General features: G+C 50.1%; 1 protein-coding gene across 4 annotated transcripts; it reads right to left on the bottom strand.

The window, feature by feature from the left end:
• Positions 1–93: 93 nt before the first annotated feature.
• creb3l4 (cAMP responsive element binding protein 3-like 4) lies at positions 94–18,960 on the bottom strand. Of its 4 annotated transcripts, XM_079239951.1 has the most exons (12): positions 18,849–18,960; positions 17,716–17,815; positions 17,573–17,619; positions 17,348–17,440; positions 16,189–16,447; positions 15,999–16,102; positions 15,759–15,848; positions 15,581–15,687; positions 15,157–15,225; positions 3,840–3,924; positions 3,615–3,708; positions 94–3,386 (listed from the first exon to the last, which is right to left on the bottom strand). In XM_079239951.1, the coding sequence occupies exons 2-12, from the start codon at positions 17,783–17,785 to the stop codon at positions 3,097–3,099; spliced, it is 1,308 nt and encodes a 435-aa protein (XP_079096077.1). In that variant the 5' UTR covers positions 17,786–17,815; positions 18,849–18,960; the 3' UTR covers positions 94–3,096. The 4 variants fall into 4 exon arrangements, with proteins under 4 accessions (XP_079096077.1, XP_079096078.1, XP_079096079.1 ...); XM_079239952.1 differs by lacking the exon at positions 17,716–17,815 and having other exon boundaries at positions 18,849–18,953; XM_079239953.1 differs by lacking the exon at positions 17,716–17,815 and having other exon boundaries at positions 17,525–17,619; positions 18,849–18,947.
• Between the last annotated feature and the right edge of the window lie 8,882 nt (positions 18,961–27,842).

The following is a 27,842-nucleotide window of genomic DNA, read 5'->3' as shown; positions in this document are numbered from 1 at the left end:
CGTGTGTATGACGGTTGTATGACGTGTGTATGACGGTTGTATGACGTGTGTAGGACGTGTGTAAGACGTGTGTATGACATGTGTATAACGTGTGTATGACGGTTGTATGACGTGTGTATGACGTGTGTATGACGGTTGTATGACGTGTGTAGGACGTGTGTAAGACGTGTGTATGACGTGTAAATGTGTGTATGATGTTTGTATGATGTGTGTACTACGTGTGTATGACGTGTATAATGTGTAAATGTGTGTATTACTTTTGTATGATGTGTGTATGACGTGTGTATGACGTGTGTATGACATATGTCTGACGTTTGTATGACATGTGTATGACGTATGTATGACGGTTGTATGACGTGTGTATGACGTGTGTATGACGGTTGTATGACGTGTGTAGGACGTGTGTAAGACGTGTGTATGACATGTGTATAACGTGTGTATGACGGTTGTATGACGGGTGTATGACGGTTGTATGACGTGTGTAGGACGTGTGTAAGACGTGTGTATGACATGTGTAAATGTGTGTATGACATTTATATGACGTGTGTATGACGTGTGTATGATGTGTAAATGTGTGTATCATGTGTGTGACGTGTGTATGATGTGTGTATGACGTGAATGATGTTTGTATGATGTGTATGATATGTGAATGTGTATATGACCTTTGTATGATGTCTAAATGTGTGTATGACGTGTGTACGACATGTGTATGACGTGTAAATGTGTACATGTCATTTGGATGATGTATGGAAGACGTGTGTATGACGTGTGTATGACATGTATGACGTGTATGACGTATGTATGACATATGTATCAAGGTGTATGACGTGTGTATGAAGTGTGTATGACGTTTGTCTGACATCTGTATCACGTTTGTATGACATGTATGAAATGTGTATGATGTATGAATGTGTATATGACGTTTGTATGACGTGTGTATGATGTGTATATGACGTGTGTATGACGTGTTTATGATATGTAAATTTCTGTATGACATGTGTATGACGTATGTATGATGTTTGTATGACGTGTATGACGTGTGTATGATGTGTATATGACGTGTGTATGACGTGTGTATGACGTGTGTATGAAGTGTGTATGACATGTACATGTGTGTATGATCTTTGTATGACGTGTGTATGACATGTGTATCACGTCTGTATGACGTGTGTATGACGTTTGTATGACGTTGGTACGACGTCTGTACGATGTGTGTATGACATATAATGTGTGTATGACGTGTGTACGACATGTAAATGCGTGTATGACCGCTGTATGACGGTTATATTACGTTTGTATGAGGTGTGTATGACGTGTAAATATGTGTATGACGTTTGTATGACGTCTGTATGACGTGTAAATGTGTGTATGACCGTTGTATGACCGTTGTATTACGTGTGTATGACCTGTGTATGACGTGTAAATATGTGTATGACGTTTGTATGACGTGTGTATGACGTGTAAATGTGTGCATGATGTGTAAATGTGTGTATGACGTTTGTATGACGTGTGTAGGATGTGTAAATGTGTGTATGACGTTTGTATGACGTGTGTAGGATGTGTAAATGTGTGTATGACGTGTAAATGTGTGTATGACGTTTGTATGACGTGTGTAGGATGTGTGTATGACGTTTGTATGACGTGTGTAGGATGTGTGTATGACATGTAAATGTGTGTATGACGTGTAAACGTGTGTATGACGTTTGTATGACGTGTGTAGGATGTGTGTATGACGTTTGTATGACGTGTGTAGGATGTGTGTATGACATGTAAATGTGTGTATGACGTGTAAACGTGTGTATGTTGTGTATGACGTTTGTATGACGTGTGTATTGTGTTTAGGGAGCCTTCTCCTTGCAGCGACATCCATGTTTAACTGTAATCTAGTAGACTGGACCTCCTGGTGCCGCCGCACGAGGCTGTGGATTCTTCCATACGATTGTCAAACTTTAGTAGCTTTAGTAGCAAACTTTAGTCATCAGTATAAGGTTGTTTCTGGTGGACACGTCTTCAGGAGTTTATGGAACTTTATGGAACAGAAACTCTTGGTGGAAATAGAAGAGCTTTTCCCAGAACTTAATCCATCTTTACCTCCTTCCCAAAAGGACACGTTACTGGACTAACCCAAAATATTAGCACATTTTCTCCAACAGTATTTCTACAGCATGATGACAGTTTTAACTGGAACCAGAACTTGTTGGTGGTTCAGGTGGGTTTTAGGTCCGTATGAACTATCCACACGGTCCAGATAAAGTCGGTGCTATTCATTTGTTATACCTCTAATCACACAAACTGGGTTCTCCCAGAACCAATTTCTGTTTTGGATTATCACCCTGATATGAGTGAACAGAATCCTCCTGACGGCTTGTTTTTATTTCGGGTAACCCACCGTCTTCCTCAGAAAACACAAAGGTTAGCCTGCTACGCTAACATCCTGCTAACAGGAAACTTCACGCCTGCATCAGGTCAGGAGCCAGGGCCAGGTATGTTAGCTGGGTTATGAGTTGGTGTGGTCAGTTAGTTTTTCACTAAGTTTCATTCAGTTAGCTGGTTGACGGATTGGTTTAGTGGTCAGGTGATGTTTGGTGTGTTAGCTTGCACCAGTTGGTTGGTTGTCAGGTCAGTTAGTTGGTTGTGTGATGTTTCTGTCTGCAGGACATGTCCAGCTGGCCTCCATCTCAGAGGACAGCGACTGAAGCTGCTTTCAGAAGGATCATTAGATTAGTGATAAAACTTTAGGAATAGCTGCGGCATTAGCATTAACCCAGAATGTCCGCGACCTGAAATCCCAGAACAAAAGAAGATTTATTTTGCATGTATAAATGTTACAGCTTCAGTCCCCTTCCCCCCTTCAGAATCTTGCTTTCACTTTGTTAAGGGCCTCGCTTACCACAGTCTCATGTCCACGTGGTCACAACCTGGCAACCGCTCACAGAGTTAGCTTAGCATGAAGACCAGATACATACGCTAAGCTAACCATCAGCTAACTGTGGATTCATATCTCATCTGATGTTTTTGGGACTGTAACTGGTTTAGTTTGGGTGAACAACCTCTGCCAGTCCTCGTTGAGCTGAACAGGATATCCAGTCTGTCTGACTACATTTCATCGGTGTGAGCCAGCTTTGTTGCGTCGTAGCCGCCATTCTCTGCAACTGTTTCAGTCCCTCCAGGTACAACAGCCGAGCTGCGCCCTGATTGGCTCAATTCTCCATCAGCACCTGCTTCCCCCAGCAGTTCCATTGGTTCCTGGAAGACAGCTGTGCTCTCAGGATGTCCTGATTGGCCTAGCTCAGAGAGCGGTGGCGAGGAGTTGGAGGGGACTGCTGGACCGCCATCGTCCGCCGGCAGCGAGGAGGAAGGATCCGTCAGGATGTTTCTAGAAAGAACTGAGAAAAGATCCAACATGTCAGACCTGATGTTTCATCTGCGGATAGTTCAGGCATCAGGATCCTCCCGGATCAGTTCCTGCCGTAGAAACACAGTTGCCACAAAAAGTAATCTGATTACTGATGATTTCCTTCAGCAGTATCTTAGTTACTTTACTGATTACTTTACTTTAAAAGTAACCAGGTTTGACTGCAGGTTACTGCAATCAGATGCTGCAGCAAACTCGCCTCCTATTGGTCGGTGGTCGTCGTCTGCAGCTGGACGGCGGCTGAACGGGCTGAAACTCGGCAAGATGATGAGACTCAGAGACACCAGGAGGATCTGAGGACACAACATCTGTCTTTTAGTTCCCACAGCCTCTAGCTGTTCAGCCAGAACCAGGTCCTGGAAACCAGTCTGATGTGGATTCTAACTGGACTGTGAGTCCAGTGAGAGTCCAGTGAGTTTCGTACCAATAAACAGGTGCTGGTCTGCGCTCCTTTACTGACCGTCTGCTTGATGAGGGACTGGAGTTGTCTCAGCTGGACCAGCAGAGACCTGAAGACCCAGAAACACACAACTGCTTCAGTTTCTCATCAGTTCACCAGCACCCTTCCTGAAGCGGATCTAGACTGGATCAGGAGCGGATCTAGATCGGATCTGAAGCGCATCTAGACCTGAACTGAAGCGGATCTAGACCTGATCTGAAGCGGATCTGGGCCGGATCAGAAGGGGATCTAGACCGGATCAGAAGCGGATCTAGACTGGTTCAGGAGCGGATTGAGACCGGATCAGGAGCGGATCTAGACCGGATCAGAAGCGGATCTAGACCGGATCAGAAGCGGATCTAGACTGGATCTGGTGTGGATTTAGACCGGATCTGAAGTGGATCTAGACTGGATCTGGTGTAGATTTAGACCGGATCTGAAACGGATCTAGACCGGATCAGAAGCGGATCTAGACTGGATCTAAAGTGGATCTCGACTGGATCTGAAGTAGATCTAGACTGGATCTGGAGTGGATTTAGACCGGATCTGAAGCAGATCTAGACCGAATCAGAATTGGATCTAGACCGGATCTGAAGCAGGTCTAGATTGGATCAGAAGCGGATCAAGATCTGAATCTGAAGTGGATCTAAAGTGGATCTAGACCGGATCAGAAGCGGATCTAGACAGGATCAGATGCGGATCTAGACCCGCTTCTGAAGCGGCTCTGAAATAGATCTAGACCGGATCTGAGGTGGATCAGGAGCGGATCTAGACCGGATCTGAAGCGGATGTAGACCGGATCAGGAGCGGATCTAGACCGGATCTGAAGCGGATGTAGACCGGATCAGGAGCGGATCTAGACCGGATCTGAAGAAGATCTAGACCGAATCAGAATCGGATCTACACCAGATCTGAAGCAGATCTAGATTGGATCAAAAGCGGATCTAGATCCGAATCTGAAGTGGATCTGAAGTGGATCTAGACCGGATCTGAGGTGGATCAGGAGCGGATCTGAACTGGATCAAGACTGGGTCTGAAGCAGATCAGAAGCGGATCTGAAGCGGATCTAGACCGCATCTAATGCGGATCTAGACCGGATCTGAAGCGGATCTAGACCAGATCAGGAGCGGATCGAGACCGGATCAGGAGCGGATCTAGACCGGATCTAAAGCGGATCTAGACTGGGTCTGAAGCAGATCTAGACCGGATCTGAAGCGGATCTAGACCAGATCAGAAGCGGATCTGAAGTGGATCTAGACCGGATCTGAAGTGGATCTAGACCGGATCTGAAGCGTATCTAGACCGGATCTGAAGTGGATCTTGACTGGATCTGGAGTGGATCTAGACCGGATCTGAAGTGGATCCGGATCGGATCTGAAGTGGATCTGGACCGGATCTGAAGTTAACCTAGACCGGATTTGAAGTGGATCTGGACCGGATCTGAAGCGGCTCTAGACCGGATCTGAAGCGGATCTATACTGGATCTGGTGTGGATCTGGACCGGATCTGAAGCGGATCTAGACCGGATCTGAAGCGGATCTATACTGGATCTGGTGTGGATTTAGACCGGATCTGAAGCGGATCTGGACCGGATCAGAAGCGGATCTAGACTGGATCCAAAGTGGATCTCGACCGGATCTGAAGTGGATCAGAGCTGGGGATCTGAAGCGGATCTGAAGTAGATCTGAAGTGAACCTAGACCGGATCTGAGGTGGATCTAGACCGGATCAGAAGCGGATCTAGACTGGATCTAAAGTGGATCTCGACTGGATCTGAAGTGGATCCGAGCAGGGGATCTGAACCGGATCTGAAGTAGATCTAGACCGGATCTGAGGTGGATCTGAAGCAGATCTAGACCGGACCTGAAGTGGACCTAGACTGGATCAGAAGCGGATCTAGACTGGATTTAAAGCGGATCTGAAATAGATCTAGAACGGATCTGAGGTGGAACAGAAGCTGATCTGAAACAGATCTGAAACGGATCGAGACCTGATCTGAAGTGGATCTAGACCGGATCTGAAGTGGATCTAGACTGGATCTGGAGTGGATTTAGACCGGATCTGAAGCAGATCTAGACCAGATCAGAATCGGATCTAGACCGGATCTGAAGCAGATCTAGATTGGATCGGAAGCAGATCTAGATCCGAATCTGAAGTGGATCTAGACCGGATCAGAAGCGGATCTAGACAGGATCAGATGCGGATCTAGACCCGCTTCTGAAGCGGCTCTGAAATAGATATAAACCGGATCTGAGGTGGATCAGGAGCGGATCTAGACCGGATCTGAAGCGGATGTAGACCGGATCTGAAGCGGATCTAGACCAGATCAGAAGCGGATCTGAAGCGGATCTCGACTGGGTCTGAAGCAGATCTAGACCGCATCTAAAGCGGATCTGAAGTGGATCTAGACCAGATCAGAAGCGGATCTGAATTGGATCTAGACCGGATCTGAAGCGGATCTAGACCGCATCTAAAGCGGATCTAGACCGGATCTGAAGCGGATCTAGACCGGATCAGAAGAGGATCTAGACTGGATCCAAAGTGGATCTCGACTGGATCTGAAGTGGATCCGAGCAGGGGATCTGAACCGGATCTGAAGTAGATCTAGACCGGATCTGAGGTGGATCTGAGGCAGATCTAGACCGGACCTGAAGTGGATCTAGACCAGATCTGAGGTGGATCAGGAGCGGATCTGAACTGGATCTAGACTGGGTCTGAAGCAGATCTAGACCGGATCTGAAGCGGATCTAGACCGGATCAGATGCGGATCTAGACTGGATCTGGTGTGGATTTAGACTGGATCCAAAGTGGATCTCGACCGGATCTGAAGTGGATCCGAGCTGGGGATCTGAAGCGGATCTGAAGTAGATCTGAAGTGAACCTAGACCGGATCTGAGGTGGATCTAGACCGGATCAGAAGCGGATCTAGACTGGATCTAAAGTGGATCTCGACTGGATCTGAAGTGGATCCGAGCAGGGGATCTGAACCGGATCTGAAGTAGATCTAGACCGGATCTGAGGTGGATCTGAAGCAGATCTAGACCGAATTAGAATCTGATCTAGACCGGATCTGAAGCGGATGTAGACCGGATCAGGAGCAGATCTACACCAGATACGGAGCGGATTGAGACCGCATCAGGAGCGGATCTAGACCGGATCAGGAACGGATCTAGACCGGATCTGAAGCGGATGTAGACCGGATCAGGAGCGGATCTAGACCGGATTTGAAGTGGATCTAGACTGGATCTGGAGTGGATTTAGACAGGATCTAGACCGGATCTGAATTGGATCTAGACCAGATCAGGAGCGGATCGAGACCAGATCAGGAGCGGATCTAGACCGGATCTGAAGCGGATCTAGACTGGGTCTGAAGCAGATCTAGACCGGATCTGAAGTGGATCTAGATTGGATCTGAAGCATATCTAGACCGGATCAGAAGTGGACCTAGACTGAATCTGAAACAGATGTAGGCCGAATCAGAATCGGATCTACACCAAATCTGAAGCAGATCTAGATTGGATCAGAAGCGGATCTAGATCCGAATCTGAACTGGATCTGAAATAGATCTAGACCGGATCTGAGGTGGATCAGGAGCGGATCTAGACCGGATCTGAAGCGGATGTAGACCGGATCAGGAGCGGATCTAGACCGGATCTGAAGCGGATGTAGACCGGATAAGGAGCGGATCTAGACCGGATCTGAAGCAGATCTAGACCGAATCAGAATCGGATCTACACCAGATCTGAAGCAGATCTAGATTGGATCAAAAGCGGATCTAGATCCGAATCTGAAGTGGATCTGAAGTGGATCTAGACCGGATCTGAGGTGGATCAGGAGCGGATCTGAACTGGATCAAGACTGGGTCTGAAGCAGATCTAGACCGGATCTGAAGCGGATCTAGACCAGATCAGAAGCGGATCTGAAGCGGATCTAGACCGCATCTAATGCGGATCTAGACCGGATCTGAAGCGGATCTAGACCAGATCAGGAGCGGATCGAGACCGGATCAGGAGCGGATCTAGACCGGATCTAAAGCGGATCTAGACTGGGTCTGAAGCAGATCTAGACCGGATCTGAAGCGGATCTAGACCAGATCAGAAGCGGATCTGAAGCGGATCTGAAGTGGATCTAGACCGGATCTGAAGTGGATCTAGACCGGATCTGAAGCGTATCTAGACCGGATCTGAAGTGGATCTTGACTGGATCTGGAGTGGATCTAGACCGGATATGAAGTGGATCCGGATCGGATCTGAAGTGGATCTGGACCGGATCTGAAGTTAACCTAGACTGGATTTGAAGTGGATCTGGACCGGATCTGAAGCGGATCTAGACCGGATCTGAAGCGGATCTATACTGGATCTGGACCGGATCTGAAGCGGATGTAGACCGGATCAGGAGCGGATCTAGACCGGATCTGAAGCGGATGTAGACCGGATCAGGAGCGGATCTAGACTGGATCTGGAGTGGATTTAGACAGGATCTAGACCGGATCTGAAGTGGATCTAGACTGGATCTGAAGCAGATCTAGACCGGATCTGAAGCGGATGTAGACCGGATCAGGAGCGGATCTAGACCGGATCTGAAGTGGATCTAGACTGGATCTGGAGTGGATTTAGACAGGATCTAGACCGGATCTGAAGCGGATGTAGACCGGATCAGGAGCGGCTCTAGACCGGATCGGAAGTGGATCTAGACTGGATCTGGAGTGGATTTAGACAGGATCTAGCCCGGATCTGAAGTGGATCTAGACCAAATCAGAAGCGGATCTGAAGTGGATCTAGACTGGATCTGAAGCAGATCTAGACCGGATCTGAAGCGGATCTAGACCAGATCAGGAGCGGATCGAGACCAGATCAGGAGCGGATCTAGACCGGATCTGAAGCGGATCTAGACTGGGTCTGAAGCAGATCTAGACCGGATCTGAAGCAGATCTAGATTGGATCTGAAGCATATCTAGACCGGATCAGAAGTGGATCTAGACTGAATCTGAAGCAGATGTAGGCCGAATCAGAATCGGATCTACACCAAATCTGAAGCAGATCTAGATTGGATCAGAAGCGGATCTAGATCCGAATCTGAAGTGGATCTGAAGTGGATCTAGACCGGATCAGAAGCGGATCTAGACAGGATCAGATGCAGATCTAGACCCGCTTCTGAAGCGGCTCTGAAATGGATCTAGACCGGATCTGAGGTGGATCAGAAGCGGATCTAGACCGGATCTGAAGTGGATCTAAACCGGATCTGAAGTGGATCTAGACTGGATCTAGACTGGATCTGTAGTGGATTTAGACAGGATCTAGACCGGATCTGAAGTGGATCTAGATCGGATCTGAAGCGGATCTAGACCAGATCACGAGCGGATCGAGACCAGATCAGGAGCGGATCTAGACTGAATCTGAATCAGATCTAGACCGGATCTGAAGTGGATCTAGACTGGATCTGAAGTGGATCTAGACTGGATCTGGAGTGGATTTAGACCGGATCTAGACCGGATCTGAAGTGGATCTGGACCGGATCTGAAGCGGATCTAGACCGGATCTGAAGCGGATCTAGACCAGATCAGAAGTGGATCTGAAGTGGATCTAGACCGAATCTGAAGTGGATCTAGACCGGATCTGAAGCGGATCTAGACCGGATCTGAAGTGGATCTGGACCGGATCTGAAGTGGATCTAGACCGGATCTGAAGTTAACCTAGACCGGATCTGAAGTGGATCTCTAGACCAGATCTGAAGTGGATCTAGACTGGATCTGGTGTGGATTTAGACCGGATCTGAAGCGGATATAGACCGGATCAGAAGCGGATCTAGACTGGATCCAAAGTGGATCTCGACCGGATCTGAAGTGGATCCGAGCTGGGGATCTGAAGCAGATCTGAAGTAGATCTGAAGTGAACCTAGACCGGATATGAGGTGGATCTAGACCGGATCAGAAGCAGATCTAGACTGGATCTAAAGTGGATCTCGACTGGATCTGAAGTGGATCCGAGCAGGGGATCTGAACCGGATCTGAAGTAGATCTAGACCGGATCTGAGGTGGATCTGAAGCAGATCTAGACCGGACCTGAAGTGGATCTAGACTGGATCAGAAGCGGATCTAGACTGGATTTAAAGCGGATCTGAAATAGATCTAGAACGGATCTGAGGTGGATCAGAAGCTGATCTGAAACAGATCTGAAACGGATCTAGACCTGATCTGAAGTGGATCTAGACCGGACCTGAAGCAGATCTAGACCGAATCAGAATCGGATCTAGACCGGATCTGAAGCAGATCTAGATTGGATCAGGAGCGGATCTAGATCCGAATCTGAAGTGGATCTGAAGTAGATCTAGACCGGATCTGAGGTGGATCTGAAGCAGATCTAGACCGGACCTGAAGTGGACCTAGACTGGATCAGAAGCGGATCTAGACTGGATTTAAAGCGGATCTGAAATAGATCTAGAACGGATCTGAGGTGGAACAGAAGCTGATCTGAAACAGATCTGAAACGGATCGAGACCTGATCTGAAGTGGATCTAGACCGGATCTGAAGTGGATCTAGACTGGATCTGGAGTGGATTTAGACCGGATCTGAAGCAGATCTAGACCAGATCAGAATCGGATCTAGACCGGATCTGAAGCAGATCTAGATTGGATCGGAAGCGGATCTAGATCCGAATCTGAAGTGGATCTAGACCGGATCAGAAGCGGATCTAGACAGGATCAGATGCGGATCTAGACCCGCTTCTGAAGCGGCTCTGAAATAGATCTAGACCGGATCTGAGGTGGATCAGAAGCGGATCTAGACCGGATCTGAAGTGGATCTGGACCGGATCTGGAGCGGATCTAGACCGGATCTGAAGTTAACCTAGACCGGATCTAGACCGGATCTGAAGCGGATCTAGACTGGATCTGGTGTGGATTTAGACCGGATCTGAAGCGGATCTGGACCGGATCAGAAGCGGATCTAGACTGGATCCAAAGTGGATCTCGACCGGATCTGAAGTGGATCCGAGCTGGGGATCTGAAGCGGATCTGAAGTAGATCTGAAGTGAACCTAGACCGGATCTGAGGTGGATCTAGACCGGATCAGAAGCGGATCTAGACTGGATCTAAAGTGGATCTCGACTGGATCTGAAGTGGATCCGAGCAGGGGATCTGAACCGGATCTGAAGTAGATCTAGACCGGATCTGAGGTGGATCTGAAGCAGATCTAGACCGAATTAGAATCTGATCTAGACCGGATCTGAAGCGGATGTAGACCGGATCAGGAGCGGATCTACACCAGATACGGAGCGGATTGAGACCGCATCAGGAGCGGATCTAGACCGGATCAGGAACGGATCTAGACCGGATCTGAAGCGGATGTAGACCGGATCAGGAGCGGATCTAGACCGGATTTGAAGTGGATCTAGACTGGATCTGGAGTGGATTTAGACAGGATCTAGACCGGATCTGAATTGGATCTAGACCAGATCAGGAGCGGATCGAGACCAGATCAGGAGCGGATCTAGACCGGATCTGAAGCGGATCTAGACTGGGTCTGAAGCAGATCTAGACCGGATCTGAAGTGGATCTAGATTGGATCTGAAGCATATCTAGACCGGATCAGAAGTGGACCTAGACTGAATCTGAAACAGATGTAGGCCGAATCAGAATCGGATCTACACCAAATCTGAAGCAGATCTAGATTGGATCAGAAGCGGATCTAGATCCGAATCTGAACTGGATCTGAAATAGATCTAGACCGGATCTGAGGTGGATCAGGAGCGGATCTAGACCGGATCTGAAGCGGATGTAGACCGGATCAGGAGCGGATCTAGACCGGATCTGAAGCGGATGTAGACCGGATAAGGAGCGGATCTAGACCGGATCTGAAGCAGATCTAGACCGAATCAGAATCGGATCTACACCAGATCTGAAGCAGATCTAGATTGGATCAAAAGCGGATCTAGATCCGAATCTGAAGTGGATCTGAAGTGGATCTAGACCGGATCTGAGGTGGATCAGGAGCGGATCTGAACTGGATCAAGACTGGGTCTGAAGCAGATCTAGACCGGATCTGAAGCGGATCTAGACCAGATCAGAAGCGGATCTGAAGCGGATCTAGACCGCATCTAATGCGGATCTAGACCGGATCTGAAGCGGATCTAGACCAGATCAGGAGCGGATCGAGACCGGATCAGGAGCGGATCTAGACCGGATCTAAAGCGGATCTAGACTGGGTCTGAAGCAGATCTAGACCGGATCTGAAGCGGATCTAGACCAGATCAGAAGCGGATCTGAAGCGGATCTGAAGTGGATCTAGACCGGATCTGAAGTGGATCTAGACCGGATCTGAAGCGTATCTAGACCGGATCTGAAGTGGATCTTGACTGGATCTGGAGTGGATCTAGACCGGATATGAAGTGGATCCGGATCGGATCTGAAGTGGATCTGGACCGGATCTGAAATTAACCTAGACCGGATTTGAAGTGGATCTGGACCGGATCTGAAGCGGATCTAGACCGGATCTGAAGCGGATCTATACTGGATCTGGACCGGATCTGAAGCGGATGTAGACCGGATCAGGAGCGGATCTAGACCGGATCTGAAGCGGATGTAGACCGGATCAGGAGCGGATCTAGACTGGATCTGGAGTGGATTTAGACAGGATCTAGACCGGATCTGAAGTGGATCTAGACTGGATCTGAAGCAGATCTAGACCGGATCTGAAGCGGATGTAGACCGGATCAGGAGCGGATCTAGACCGGATCTGAAGTGGATCTAGACTGGATCTGGAGTGGATTTAGACAGGATCTAGACCGGATCTGAAGCGGATGTAGACCGGATCAGGAGCGGCTCTAGACCGGATCGGAAGTGGATCTAGACTGGATCTGGAGTGGATTTAGACAGGATCTAGCCCGGATCTGAAGTGGATCTAGACCAAATCAGAAGCGGATCTGAAGTGGATCTAGACTGGATCTGAAGCAGATCTAGACCGGATCTGAAGCGGATCTAGACCAGATCAGGAGCGGATCGAGACCAGATCAGGAGCGGATCTAGACCGGATCTGAAGCGGATCTAGACTGGGTCTGAAGCAGATCTAGACCGGATCTGAAGCAGATCTAGATTGGATCTGAAGCATATCTAGACCGGATCAGAAGTGGATCTAGACTGAATCTGAAGCAGATGTAGGCCGAATCAGAATCGGATCTACACCAAATCTGAAGCAGATCTAGATTGGATCAGAAGCGGATCTAGATCCGAATCTGAAGTGGATCTGAAGTGGATCTAGACCGGATCAGAAGCGGATCTAGACAGGATCAGATGCAGATCTAGACCCGCTTCTGAAGCGGCACTGAAATGGATCTAGACCGGATCTGAGGTGGATCAGAAGCGGATCTAGACCGGATCTGAAGTGGATCTAAACCGGATCTGAAGCGGATCTAGACTGGATCTAGACTGGATCTGTAGTGGATTTAGACAGGATCTAGACCGGATCTGAAGTGGATCTAGACCAGATCACGAGCGGATCGAGACCAGATCAGGAGCGGATCTAGACTGAATCTGAATCAGATCTAGACCGGATCTGAAGTGGATCTAGACCGGATCTGAAGTGGATCTTGACTGGATCTGGAGTGGATTTAGACCGGATCTAGACCGGATCTGAAGTGGATCTGGACCGGATCTGAAGCGGATCTAGACCGGATCTGAAGCGGATCTAGACTGGATCTGGTGTGGATTTAGATCGGATCTGGATCTAGACTGGATCTAGACTGGATCTGGTGTGGATTTAGACCGGATCTGAAGTGGATCTCGACCGGATCTGAAGTGGATCCGAGCTGGGGATCTGAAGCGGATCTGAAGTAGATCTGAAGTGAACCTAGACCGGATCTGAGGTGGATCTAGACCGGATCAGAAGCGGATCTAGACTGGATCTAAAGTGGATCTCGACTGGATCTGAAGTGGATACGAGCAGGGGATCTGAACCGGATCTGAAGTAGATCTAGACCGGATCTGAGGTGGATCTGAAGCAGATCTAGACCGAATTAGAATCTGATCTAGACCGGATCTGAAGTGGAGCTAGACTGGATCAGAAGCGGATCTAGACTGGATTTAAAGCGGATCTGAAATAGATCTAGAACGGATCTGAGGTGGATCAGCAGCTGATCTGAAACAGATCTGGAACGTATCTAGACCGGATCTGAAGTGGATCTAGACTGGATCTGGAGTGAATTTAGACCGGATCTGAAGCAGATCTAGACCGAATCAGAATCGGCTCAAGACCGGATCTGAAGAAGATCTAGATTGGATCAGAAGCGGATCTAGATCCGAATCTGAAGTGGATCGGAAGTGGATCTAGACCGGATCAGAAGCGGATCTAGACAGGATCAGATGCGGATCTAGACCCACTTCTGAAGCAGCTCTGAAATGGATCTAGACCGGATCTGAGGTGGATCAGAAGCGGATCTAGACCGGATCTGAAGTGGATCTAAACCGGATCTGAAGTGGATCTAGACTGGATCTGGAGTGGATTTAGACAGGATCAGGACCGGATCTGAAGTGGATCTAGACCAGATCAGAAGCGGATCTGAAGTGGATCCAGACCGGATCTGAAGCAGATCTAGACCGGATCTGAAGCGGATCTAGACCAGATCAGGAGCGAATCGAGACCAGATCAGGAGCGGATCTAGACCGGATCTAAAGCGTATTTAGACTGGGTCTGAAGCAGATCTAGACCGGATCAGAAGCGGATCTGAAGTGGATCTAGACTGAATCCTAAGTGGATCTAGACTGGATCTGAAGCGGATCTAGACCAGATCTAAAATGGATCAAGACTGGATCTGAAGTGGATCTAGACCGGATCTGAAGTGGATCTTGACTGGATCTGGAGTGGATTTAGACCGGATCTGAAGTGGATCTGGACCGGATCTGAATTGGATCGAGACCAGATCTGAAGTTAACCTTGACCGGATCTGAAGTGGATCTGGACCGGATCTGAAGCGGATCTAGACCGGATCTGAAGCGGATCTAGACTGGATCTGGTGTGGATTTAGACCGGATCTGAGGTGGATCTAGACCGGATCAGGAGCGAATCGAGACCAGATCAGGAGCGGATCTAGACCGGATCTAAAGCGTATTTAGACTGGGTCTGAAGCAGATCTAGACCGGATCAGAAGCGGATCTGAAGTGGATCTAGACTGAATCCTAAGTGGATCTAGACTGGATCTGAAGCGGATCTAGACCAGATCTAAAACGGATCAAGACTGGATCTGAAGTGGATCTAGACCGGATCTGGAGTAGACCGGGTCTAAGCCGGTCGGTGATGAGTGAAGGTTCCTACATGTTGTGGTTCTCCAGCTGCTCCACAGTCCTCTGCAGCTCCTTGTTCTGAGCCGAGCACGCCGCTGCCCTGCAGACACACATCCTGTCACACTTCCTGTTTCCACAATAAAACTTCATCAGATTTATTGTAGTTTTCAACCCATTTCTGAGATTCTGCTTCGGTTTTATTTCAGGGACTCTTTGGTCCTGATTTACTCATATTTACGCGTTTGTGTTCTTATAAATAATAAACAACGTAAAATGTAATGAATGTTGTTTATTGTGAAAGTATGAAGTTCTGCAGCTGAACACGACGCTGCATCAGCTACAGGTCCGCCTCCTGGACCGGATCCTGCAGAGTCCGCCTCCTGGACCGGATCCTGCAGAGTTCGCCTCCTGGACCGGATCCTGCAGAGTCTGGGAGGCGGACCCACATCTATCACCTGCTCTCCAGACCGTCGATGTACTCCTTCCTCCTCCGCCGGCTGTCCTGAGCTGACTGCTTGTTCCGGATTTTCCTCCGAACTTTCTTTAGGACTCGGTCTTCGGCCTGCAGGAGAGAACTGGATCAGAACCAGCAGCAGCTTCAACTTACTGGTCTTCACACGGTCCCAGTCTCACCTTGGTGAGAGGAAGGTTGCTGGGAAGAGAGATGCCCTCCTCCGTCAGGAGCTTCTGCTCCTCCTCGGTCAGATGGAGCTCCGGGAACAGCTGCAGGAGGGGTGGGGGGGAGGAGGGAGGAGGGGGACGGGAGGAGGAGGGGGAACAAGGGCAGAAGGAGAAACAGAGGAAGACGAAGATGTAGATGAAGATAACAGAGAAGAAGAAAAAAGAAGTTGTCACCCTGACTTCCTGTCTCACCAGGTTTTGGTCGTCCGGGTCGGCAGCGGTCCGGCCCAGCGGGTCCACCGGCAGCTCGGTAACGATGCAGGAATCTGACAGCAGCACCTGAGAGCTCCACCCACCTGCAGGAGGACGAGACGTTCAGGGAAAATCAGACAACAGGATTTTACTCTGGTGCTGATTCTGAACCGGTTCTGACTGGACTCACCCAGCTCGATGGAGACCACGTTGTCAGGTCCAGGTTCCGTCTGGGTTCCGCTCAGTCCGCTGATGTCATAAACCACCTGGTAGATGGTCGCTGGGGGCAGCTTACCGGCCATAGCTGTCACCACGGCAACGGGACTCCCAACTTCCTCGGAGATGCCGCTGTCGCTTTCCGACGACAAGTCGGCCGGCGGTCCGCAGTCCAAGACCCGGTTTGGATCGACGCCGTGGAGAACGTCGTCTGATTCGCTGCTGCTGAACGTCTGTGGAGTCAAAGAATCACATTTAAATGCCTGGAACTTCCGAGAACACGCAGGAGAACACGCAGGAGAACACGCAGCAGAACACGCAGGAGAACACGCAGGAGAACACGCAGGAGAACACGCAGCAGAACACGCAGGAGAACACGCAGGAGAACACGCAGCAGAACACGCAGGAGAACACGCAGCAGAACACGCAGGAGAACACGCAGGAGAACACGCAGCAGAACACGCAGGAGAACACGCAGGAGAACACGCAGGAGAACACGCAGCAGAACACGCAGGAGAACACGCAGGAGAACACGCAGCAGAACACGCAGGAGAACACGCAGCAGAACACGCAGGAGAACACGCAGGAGAACACGCAGCAGAACACGCAGGAGAACACGCAGGAGAACACGCAGCAGAACACGCAGGAGAACACGCAGCAGAACACGCAGGAGAACACGCAGCAGAACACGCAGGAGAACACGCAGCAGAACACGCAGCAGAACACGCAGGAGAACACGCAGCAGAACACGCAGGAGAACACGCAGCAGAACACGCAGGAGAACACGCAGGAGAACACGCAGCAGAACACGCAGGAGAACACGCAGCAGAACACGCAGGAGAACACGCAGGAGAACACGCAGCAGAACACGCAGGAGAACACGCAGGAGAACACGCATAGAAATGCTGGTCTGGGAATGCCGGGCCTGGTGGACTTGACCTCTTGTTCCACCCCAGTCTGGGTTTGGGGCTGAGTGAGGCTGGACCTCCTGAGACCACGTTTCCAGGAAGTCTTGGGATGGAAAGCCGGTTCCAGGAACCTGCTGAGCAGGTCCAGACAGTTTGGACCCTACAGCCAATCACGTGTCAGTAAACACACCGCCTGAGGCTCGTCATGTGACCCTCTGTACTCACACCGTCGGGGTCTTCCACCCAGTTCTGCAGGGGCGTCCAGCTTCCCGCCGTCACGTCTCCCAGGAACAGCTCACCGCTCTCCGCATCCATCACCTGTAACCACACAGATCATGTCTTGCTCTGATTGGCAGACGGGGTTGCCGTGGCAACGGTAATCCCAGCAGTCCGTCAACTTACAGCGTTAATTTCTGATCAATCTGATTTATTAACAGCAGCATGACACACCTGCAGGCGGGATGAAGATGATGATGATGAAGATGATGATGCAACACCTGGGAATCAACAAAAAGCACACGGATCAGGAGGCGGAGCAGCAGGAGGACATCCTGGTGGACACGCCCACAAAAACACACAGAGAGAACACACACAGCGCCGTGTCGGGTTGATCCAAGACCTGATCCACATGTTCTTGTGGTCCACCAGATAAAACGTCACCATGACACCGAGTCAGAGATGAAAACACTCCATCTGTCCACACGGAAACATTTAGACCAATCAGAGCAGGCAGGGCCTGTCAGGAGGCGGGGCTTAAACATGTCAGACAGGAATAAAGAGTCGGATGTCAGAAACTGAACCAGGACCAGGACCGGGACGAGTCTTGTCCAGATGAATCTGTCAACAGACGCTGGTTCTGATCAATGTTTCCAGACCGAACCAGGACGGAAACGGAGCAGAACCTGAACAGAGTCCAGGTGAGCTCCCTGATGCCACTGATCCATCATCATTCATGTCTGGTTATCTGGTCCTGGATCTGGATCTGAACCAGGTTTTAAAACATCAGAATCCTCTAAATCTTTAGTTTTAAACCAGAAGCAGAAAAAAACCACCGGAACATGTTCTGGTCTGGAAAGTCCCACAAAGAAAACCTGATCTCATGGACTGGTGATCCCGGTCTGGACCGGTTCTCCAGCACCGTTACCATGGTATCTTAGCTGGGACGCATCGAAGCCACGATGATGGACCAGAATCCTGACTGATGATCCAGACATACAGAAAGAACCGAGACTCCATCCTGGTTCATGGACAACTGAGAACCACTGATCCAGACCACTTTACAGGAAGAGCATGAGGATTTTGGACCAGGACTCTGGACCGGAACCAGGAACCAGGACTCTGGACCAGGACTCAGGACTCTGGACTCTTGATCTGGGTTCAGGACCAGGACTCAGGATCCGGGTTCAGGACAAGGTCAGGACCAGGACTCTGGACCAGAACTCAGGACCAGGACTCAGGATCCGGGTTCAGGACCAGGACTCCGGACCAGGAACTGGCATCACACTCAGGACGGTGTGATGCCAGTTGACTGGAAACTGGTCAGCAGGTCCTGGACGGTCCTGGTTCCTGGTGAACCTTCTGGGAAAATATTTCTAATGATCCGGACTGATCGATAATTAAAACTGATTTTCTCCTCCCTCCGCTTCCTGGAATCCACAAACTTTCCAAGACTTTCCAGACCTGTTCCCAGTTGATCCGGATCCGCAGAGCAGAGGTTCGTACTCACCGCTCACAGTCCGGATCCTGTAGTGGACCTGCGTCCGGTTCTTCATTAACGACTCGCCGCCGAGTCGCTCTGGAGAAGTCCAGCTGCTCTGAAAACTCCTCCTGCTCCTCCTCCTCCTCTGCTTCGTCAGATCACCGCGTCACGCGCAGCTGTGTCGCCTCCTGCAGGACGGGAGACTTCCGGTTTAATCAGAGACAATTAAAAACAAAATAGAAACAGATAAGAGGCTTCTCAATCCACACTTCGAAGTGCGGAATCGTCGGCTGCGTGCGTCATCATGGTGCGCCAAGTGCTGTCCCAATTCAAAAGCTCCTTCAAATCCGCACTTCGTTTGGCTCCAGATCAGCTTAAAACGAAGGATACAAGAGATGTATCCTTTGCACCCTCTCTTATCCCAGAATCCATTGCGCTCCTGCTATAAGATAATAAGCAGCAGAGCGCCGGTGTAGGTACCACACCAGCAAGACCGTTTATTTATTTATTTTTATGTATAAACACACATATTGTGTCCAATAACCACAATGGATTTCATTCCAGTCGTCTTCAGATGTCATTGTCAGCTTTCATTAAAGAAAAGGCTGAATTTATTACAGTCACTCAGATAATTTTCCACTTAAGTTAAGTCAGCTTGACAGGATGAGCTGTCAGCCAGAGGAGAGCTCGTCTAAATCGCCTCCTGTTGCTCATTTACACACAAAGGAAAATAAAAATAAATCAAAGTTTAATTACTGGCACCATTTTCTGTCATTTAAAAAATATTTTTGTGGCAGAATGGGATCAGTAACTAGATAAACTTGGCATATGTAGTTGCTAGGCAACGGAGGACTGGAGCACTATGGGTAATTCTCGTCCACTAGAGAGGCCGTCTCATTTTACTGGCAGTAAGCTCACTTCGGTGTGTGCAGACCACGTAGAACGCTTCATTGCCTACGCAGTCTGCGCACTTGGAAGTGTGCAGACCCTGAATTGAGAAACACCCAGAGAACAACAAATCAGAAGAAAGTACGTATTCCAAGAAGGGACAAAAATAAATATATTTTTGGGGGGGGTTCTGAACTTCCCTCTTTGTGTCTGGGACGTTTGGACATCATCTTCACTTCTGATTTGAGCTCCAACATGGATGTCAGGTTGGAAACTTTTCCTACCTCGCAAAGAAGAATGGGGTGCGGGGGGGACCCCAGTTTAGTTCGTTCGGAAAGATCTTACTGTTACTGTAAGATGGTATCTACTGCCGAAGGAGGGATTCTGGCATTTTATGTAGTTTATCGGCAGGTTTACGCGCCGCAGGAGGGATTCTGGTGTTTTATGTAGTTAATCGGCAGGTTTACGCGCCGCAGGAGGGGTTCTGGTGTTTTATGTAGTTAATCGGCAGGTTTACGCGCCGCAGGAGGGGTTCTGGTGTTTTATGTAGTTAATCGGCAGGTTTACGCGCCGCAGGAGGGGTTCTGGCGTTTTATGTGGTTTATTGGCAGGTTTACGCGCCGCAGGAGGGATTCTGGTGTTTTATGTAGTTAATCGGCAGGTTTACGCGCCGCAGGAGGGGTTCTGGCGTTTTATGTGGTTTATTGGCAGGTTTACGCGCCGCAGGAGGGATTCTGGTGTTTTATGTAGTTTATCGGCAGGTTTACGCGCCGCAGGAGGGATTCTGGCCTTTTATATAGTTTAGCGACAGGTTTACGCGCCGCAGGAGAGATTCTGGCCTTTTATATAGTTTAGCGGCAAGTTTACGCGCCGCGGGTGGGATTCTGGACCACTCCTCAAGTCTTCTCTAGATCAGTCAGGTTTCTGTTCCGTCACTGAGAAACACAGTTTGAGCTCCATAGTTTCTAGTTGGTTTATGCCCGGAGACCGGCTAGGCCACTCCAGAACCTTAACATGCTTCTTACGGAGCCGCTCCTTGGTGAACTCATGTTGGAAGACCCGACCCATCTTCAATGCTCTGACTGAGGGAAGGAAGTTGTTTCCCAACATCTGGCAACACATGGCCCTGGTCATCCTCTCCTTTATACTGTGCAGTGGTCCTGTCCCATGTGCAGAAAACACCCCCACAGCATGATGCTACCACCCTTCTGCTTCACAGTAGGGATGGTGTTTTTCAACATTTTTCTTCCTCCAAACACAGCGAGTAGAATTAAGACCAAAGAGTTCTATTTTGGTCTCATCTGATCACATGACCTTCTCCCAGGACTCCTCTAGATCATCCAGGTGGTCACTGGCAAACTGAAGACGGGCCTGAACATGTACTGGTTTAAGCTAGGGAACCCTTTGTGCCATGCATGATGTTAAACCATAATGTCTTTGTGTCTTACCGACATTAACCATGGAAACAGTGGTCCCAGCTCTTGTCAGGTCATTGACCAGCTCCTCTCGTGTAGTTCTGGGCTGATTCCTCCCCTTTCTGAGGATCATTGAGACCCCATGAGGTGAGCATGGAGCCGCAGTGGGAGGGAGACTGACAGTCATGTTTAGCTTCTTTCATTTTCTAACAATTGCTCCAACAGTAGATCTTTTTTCACCAAGCTGCTTGGCAGTTCCCTCGCAGCCCTTTCCAGCCTTGTGGAGGTCTATGATGTTGTCTCTGGTGTCTTTGGACTGCTCTTTGGTCTTGGCCATGTTAGTAGTTGGAGTCTTACTGATTGTATGGGGTGGACAGGTCTCTTTCTGCAGCTAACCGCCTCAAACATGCGCTTCTGATGTAGGATAATAAGTGAAGTGGAGGTGGGCTTTTTAAAGGCCCAGTGAGGTCTTGTCTACACATAACAGGGATCTCACAAAACAATATATTTTTCTCTGATTTCGCCTGTCGTCCACATCAAAATACAGATGTCTGCATCAAAAACAATGGTTTTAAAAACCACCAAGCAAAGTGAAGATGTGTGAATACCCCATCTGCACATCTGCATGTGGACATATATAACCGAGTATTGGGTTTGTAAACGTCACCGTCCGTGACAGAAAATGCCATGACGTCACATGTGCAACCTTTGTTAATGGAACCGAGGGTCTTTTATACTTTTATAATATATGAAACAAGAAAAGGAAGAAATTCTGTGGAACTGGCAAAGCCTTCATCTTCATCTTCTGCCGCTTATCCGGGGTCGGGTCACGGGGGCAGCAGCCTAAGCAGGGAAGCCCAGACTTCCCTCTCCCCAGCCATATTTGTCAACTCTGCGGGGGGATCCCGAGGCGTTCCCAGGCCAGCCGAGAGATATAATCCCTCCAGCGTGTCCTGGGTCTTCCCCGGGGTCTCCTCCCAGAGGGACGTGCCTGGAACACCTCACCAGGGAGGTCCAGGAGGCATCCTGACCAGATGCCCGAGCCACCTCAACTGGTTCCTCTCGATGCGGAGGAGCAGCGGCTCTACTCTGATCTCCTGCCGGATGACCGAGCTCCTCACCCTATCTCTAAGGGAGAGCCCGGCCACCCTGCGGAGGAAACTCATTTCAGCCGCCTGTGTTTTTTTTGTTGCATCTTTATCCTTCTCCCTTTCGGTGAAGTGTAGAGATACTTCTTTTTTTTCCAACACCCACCCATCCTTCCTGATGTCATCTTTCCCTCATTTATAAGGCAGAGCCGGTTAAAAAACTGGCTGCAGGGCCGAAGTATCAGTTAATTCTGTAAACTGTCTGTATGTGTAACCTTGGACGAGCTGACTTTAACCTTCAATTTCCCCTTGGAGATAAATAAAGTATCTTTGATTTGATTTATGAGATCTCGTTCTTTTGGTCACGACCCACAGCTCATGACCATAGTTGAGGGTAGGAACATAGATCGACTGGTAAATCGATCTTCTTCACCACGACAGACCGGCGCAGAGTCCGCATTACTGCAGACGCCACACCGATCTGTCTGTCGATCCCACGCTCCATCCTTCCCTCACTCGTGAACAAGACCCCGAGATATTTAAACTCCTCCACTTGAGGCAGGACCTGACTCCCGACCCGGAGAGGACAATCCACCCTATTCTGACTGAGGACCATGGTCTCAGATTTGGAGGTGCTGATTCTCATCCCAGCTGCTTCACACTCGGCTGCGAATCGCTCAGGTGAGAGCTGGAGATCACGACCAGATGAAGCCAACAGGACCACATCAAAAAGCAGAGACCCAATCCTGAGGCCACCAAGTCGGATCCCCTCAACACCTCGGCTGCACCTAGAAATTCTGTCCATATAAGTTATGAACAGAATCGGTGATAAAGGGCAGCCTTGGCGGAGTCCAACCCTCACTAGAAATGAATTCGACTTACTACCGGCAATGCGGACCAAGCTCTGACACCTGTCGTTGCTTGGTTTAAAAGTCCAATGCGTACGTGTCCTCTTCTTAAAGATACCATTGCGAGTCAGACACAGAATGGGAATGCCCAACATTTCCGCTTGAGAACGCGTACCAGGACTAAATCCCCAGGGGCCAAGACCGATGGTTCCTGCAGAGAAGGAGAACAGACTGGCAGATCATTGCTTTTAACAACAGATTTATTGTTAAACATTTTTATCATCCAATCTGCTTATGTATTTTCTTGGTCGGCCTTAGGTTCATCATCCCCAAACATTGGCAGTTTAAAAGCTCTTCCATGCACAATTTCAAAAGGGGTCAATCCATTTCCATCTGTAGGCATGATACGCATATACAGTTTAACTAAGTCTAAACAATCAACCCATTTAGAAAGGGGAAAAATAAGTACTTAACAATACTTATTGTTGACATGCATTCAACTCAATAAAATCCATGTGCAAAAACTGAAAAGGATGTTCTGCTCTGGGAAATGATCCTCTCTTTGATCTGGCATTTCCCTGGGAATTGTGTTTACAACAAATAAGACTAGCTCTGCAAAAATTATGTGAAAAAGAAACAAAACCAAAAGCATAAAAACATCTTGACACAACAGCGTGCATAATAGCTGTAGCAACATGTGCTGGACCATGGCTTAATATAGCTAAAGTTTTAAAAAGACTTTTTGGTAACACGGGTTTGTTCTGAATGACATAAACATCATCCTTCAGGTCGTCTCCTGCAGTTAACCAAAGCTGCTTCTCAGCTGTGGGTGCTGCATGTCTTTAATGATCGAAACATCAATGTGTGTATGCCGACTCTCTGTATATAATGTTTTTAGACCGTGCACTCCAGTTGAGCTGAACACTTGCACACAGCAATCTTCTCTGGCAACATACTGCCTTTAAGAAGTCTGTTATCAAAGATGCGTGCTGAACCGGCTTTCCAGATGATGTTACCATCGCTCTACGCTCTCATTGAGCTGCAAAGAAATGTAAGGTCCATCCATCCATCCATCCATCTTCTGCCGCTTATCCGGGGTCGGGTCGCGGGGGCAGCAGCCTAAGCAGGGAAGCCCAGACTTCCCTCTCCCCAGCCACATTTGCCAACTCTGCGGGGGGGATCCCGAGGCGTTCCCAGGCCAGCCGAGAGATGTAATCCCTCCAGCGTGTCCTGGGTCTTCCCCGGGGTCTCCTCCCCGAGGGACGTGCCTGGAACACCTCACCAGGGAGGCGTCCAGGAGGCATCCTGACCAGATGCCCGAGCCACCTCAACTGGTTCCTCTCGATGCGAAGGAGCAGCGGCTCTACTCTGAGCCCCTCCCGGATGACCGAGCTCCTCACCCTATCTCTAAGGGAGAGCCCGGCCACCCTGCGGAGGAAACTCATTTCAGCCGCCTGTATACGAGATCTCGTTCTTTCGGTCACGACCCACAGCTCATGACCATAGGTGAGGGTAGGAACGTAGATCGACTGATAAATCGAGAGCTTCGCCTTCTGGCTCAGCTCCTTCTTCACCACGACGGACCGGCGCAGAGCCCGCATTACTGCAGACGCCGCACCGATCCGTCTGTCGATCTCACGCTCCATCCTTCCCTCACTCGTGAACAAGACCCCGAGATATTTAAACTCCTCCACTTGAGGCAGGACCTGACTCCCGACCCGGAGAGGGCAATCCACCCTATTCCGGCTGAGGACCATGGTCTCAGATTTTGAGGTGCTGATTCTCATCCCAGCCGCTTCACACTCGGCCGCGAATCGCTCAAGCGAGAGCTGGAGATCACGACCAGACGAAGCCAACAGGACCACGTCATCCGCAAAAAGCAGGGACCCAATCCTGAGGCCACCAAGTCGGATCCCCTCAACCCCTCGGCTGCGCCTAGAAATTCTGTCCATATAAGTTATGAACAGAATCGGTGATAAAGGGCAGCCTTGGCGGAGTCCAACCCTCACCGGAAACGAATCCGACTTACTACCGGCAATACGGACCAAGCTCTGACACCTGTCGTACAGGGACCGGACAGCTCGTACAAGGGGGTCCGGTACCCCATACTCCCGGAGTACCCCCCACAGGAGCCCCCGGGGGACACGGTCGAATGCCTTCTCCAGGTCCACAAAGCACATGTAGACTGGTTGGGCAAACTCCCATGCCCCCTCCAGGACCCCAGAGAGGGTATAGAGCTGGTCCACTGTTCCGCGACCAGGACGAAAACCACACTGCTCCTCCTCAATCCGGGATTCGACTATCCGGCGGACCCTCCTCTCCAGGACCCCTGAATAGACCTTACCAGGGAGGCTGAGGAGTGTGATTCCCCTGTAATTGGAACACACCCTCCGGTCCCCCTTCTTAAAAAGGGGAACCACCACCCCAGTCTGCCAATCCAGCGGTACTGCCCCCGATGTCCACGCGATGCTGCAGAGGCGTGTCAGCCAGGACAGCCCCACAGCATCCAGAGCCTTAAGGAACTCCGGGCGGATCTCATCCACCCCCGGGGCCTTGCCGCCAAGGAGCTTTTTGACCACCTCAGCGACTTCAGCCCCAGAGATAGGAGAGTCCACCCCTGAGTCCACCAGCTCTGCTCCCTCATGGGAAGCCGTGTTGGTAGGATTGAGGAGGTCTTCGAAGTATTCCTTCCACCGACCCACAACGTCCCGAGTTGAGGTCAGCAGCCCCCCATCTCCACTGTACACAGTATTGATGGAGCACTGCTTCCCCCCCCTGAGCCGCCGGATGGTGGACCAGAATCTCCTCGAAGCCGTCCGGAAGTCTTTCTCCATGGCCTCGCCGAACTCCTCCCATGCCCGGGTTTTTGCCTCGGCAACGGCCGAAGCCGCATGCCGCTTAGCCCGTCGGTACCCATCAGCTGCCTCCAGAGTCCCACAGGCCAAAAAGGCCCGATAGGACTCCTTCTTCAGCTTGACAGCATCCCTCACTGCTGGTGTCCACCAACGAGTCCTGGGATTACCGCCACGACAGGCACCAACGACCCTGCAGCCACAGCTCCGGCTGGCCGCCTCAGCAATAGAGGCACGGAACACAGCCCATTCGGACTCAATGTCCCCCGCCTCACCCGGGACATGTTCGAAGCTCTGCTGAAGGTGGGAGTTGAAGCTCGCTCTGACAGGGGACTCAGCCAGACGTTCCCAGCAGACCCTCACAACACTTTTGGGCCTGCCAGCTCTGACCGGCTTCCTCCCCCACCATCTGAGCCAACTCACCACCAGGTGGTGATCAGTTGACAGCTCCGCCCCCCTCTTCACCCGAGTGTCCAAGGCATGTGGCCGCAGGTCCGACGATACGACTACAAAGTCGATCATTGAACTGCGGCCCAGGGAGTCCTGATGCCAGGTGTACATATGGACACTCTTATGCTGGAACATGGTGTTCGTTATAGACAATCCATGACGAGCACAGAAGTCCAATAACAAAACACCATTTGGGTTCAGAGGGGGGGGACCATGCCTCCCAATCACTCCCCTCCAGGTCTCACTGTCATTGCCCACGTGAGCATTGAAGTCCCCCAGCAGAATAATGGAGTCCCCAGAAGGAGCACCCTCCAGCACTCCCTCCAAGGACCCCAGAAAGGGTGGGTACTCTGAACTGCTGTTCGGCGCATAAGCACAGACAACAGTCAGGACCCGTCCCCCCACCCGGAGGCGGAGGGAAACTACCCTTTCATCCACCGGGGTAAACCCCAACGTGCAGGCACCAAGCTGGGGGCTGATGAGAATGCCCACACCTGCTCGGCGCCTCTCACCATGAGCAACTCCAGAGTGGAAGAAGGTCCAGCCCCTCTCGAGGGTACTGGTTCCAGAGCCCAAGCCATGCGTCGAGGTGAGTCCAACTATATCTAGTCGGAACCGCTCAACCTCGCGCACAAGCTCAGGCTCCTTCCCCACCAGAGAGGTGACGTTCCACGTCCCTAGAGCCAGCTTCTGCAGCCGGGGATCGGACCGCCAGGGTCCCCGCCCCTTGCTGCCGCCCAGCTCACATTGCACCCGACCCCTACGGCTCCTCCCGCAGATGGTGAGCCCACGGGAGGTGGGGCCCATGTAACCCTTTCGGGCTGAGCCCGACCGGGCCCCATGGGCGAAGGCCCGGCCACCAGACGCTCGCTCTCGTACCCCACCTCCAGGCCTGGCTCCAGAGGGGGGTCCCGGTAACCCGCGTCCGGGCAAGGGAACATTTATGCCCAGGTTTGTCGTCGTCATAGGGGTCTATGAGCCGTGCTTGGTCTGAAATGTAAGGTTGCAAAAGCAAATTGTCTATCTGTATAGATCCTAACTGATTTTCCTTCAGCTTGTTTACATGGTCGTGTTAAAGCTATTATTTCTGCTGTTTGTGCTGACAGGCTCGATTAAATTTGTTCAGCTTCCACAATTTCTTTTTGTGTAACAACAGCAAAACCCATTCACTGTCTGCCCCGAAGATCTTTAGAACTCGACCCATCAACGTAGAGGACCAGACCACAACCAAGAGGTGTACCTTGCAGATCAGGTCTGGGCTTGCACAATCTCTCTGTTAAAGCTTGGCAGTCATGTTTTACAATCTTCCTCAGACGGGATCAATGTTGCTGAATTCCGTTTTAGAGCATTTTATTGTCAAATGTGGCTGAGACAATAATGTAGCAACTAAAAATAAATGTCTAGCTGGTGACAGAAAAGTCATTGTGTTTGCATGAGAAGAATTTCCACCTCGTGAGGGACTAATAATGTTAATGGATGA

Source organism: Telmatherina bonti, assembly GCF_933228915.1.
Source record: "Telmatherina bonti genome assembly, chromosome: 5".
Classification (NCBI taxonomy): Eukaryota; Metazoa; Chordata; class Actinopteri; order Atheriniformes; family Telmatherinidae; genus Telmatherina; species Telmatherina bonti.
This window is presented reverse-complemented; position numbering and strand designations above follow the sequence as displayed.

What these genes read in the sequence shown, in the direction of transcription:
- creb3l4 (XM_079239951.1), bottom strand. Translation starts at nt 17,785, where the DNA reads ATGGTGACGTTTTATCTGGTGGACCACAAGAACATGTGGATCAGGTCT. An exon ending in CATCTTCATCCCGCCTGCAG is followed by an intron (nt 17,441 to 17,572) that starts GTGTGTCATGCT and finishes GTGTGGTTACAG; the next exon opens with GTGATGGATGCGGAGAGCGG. An exon ending in GGGTGGAAGACCCCGACGGT is followed by an intron (nt 16,448 to 17,347) that starts GTGAGTACAGAG and finishes TTGACTCCACAG; the next exon opens with ACGTTCAGCAGCAGCGAATC.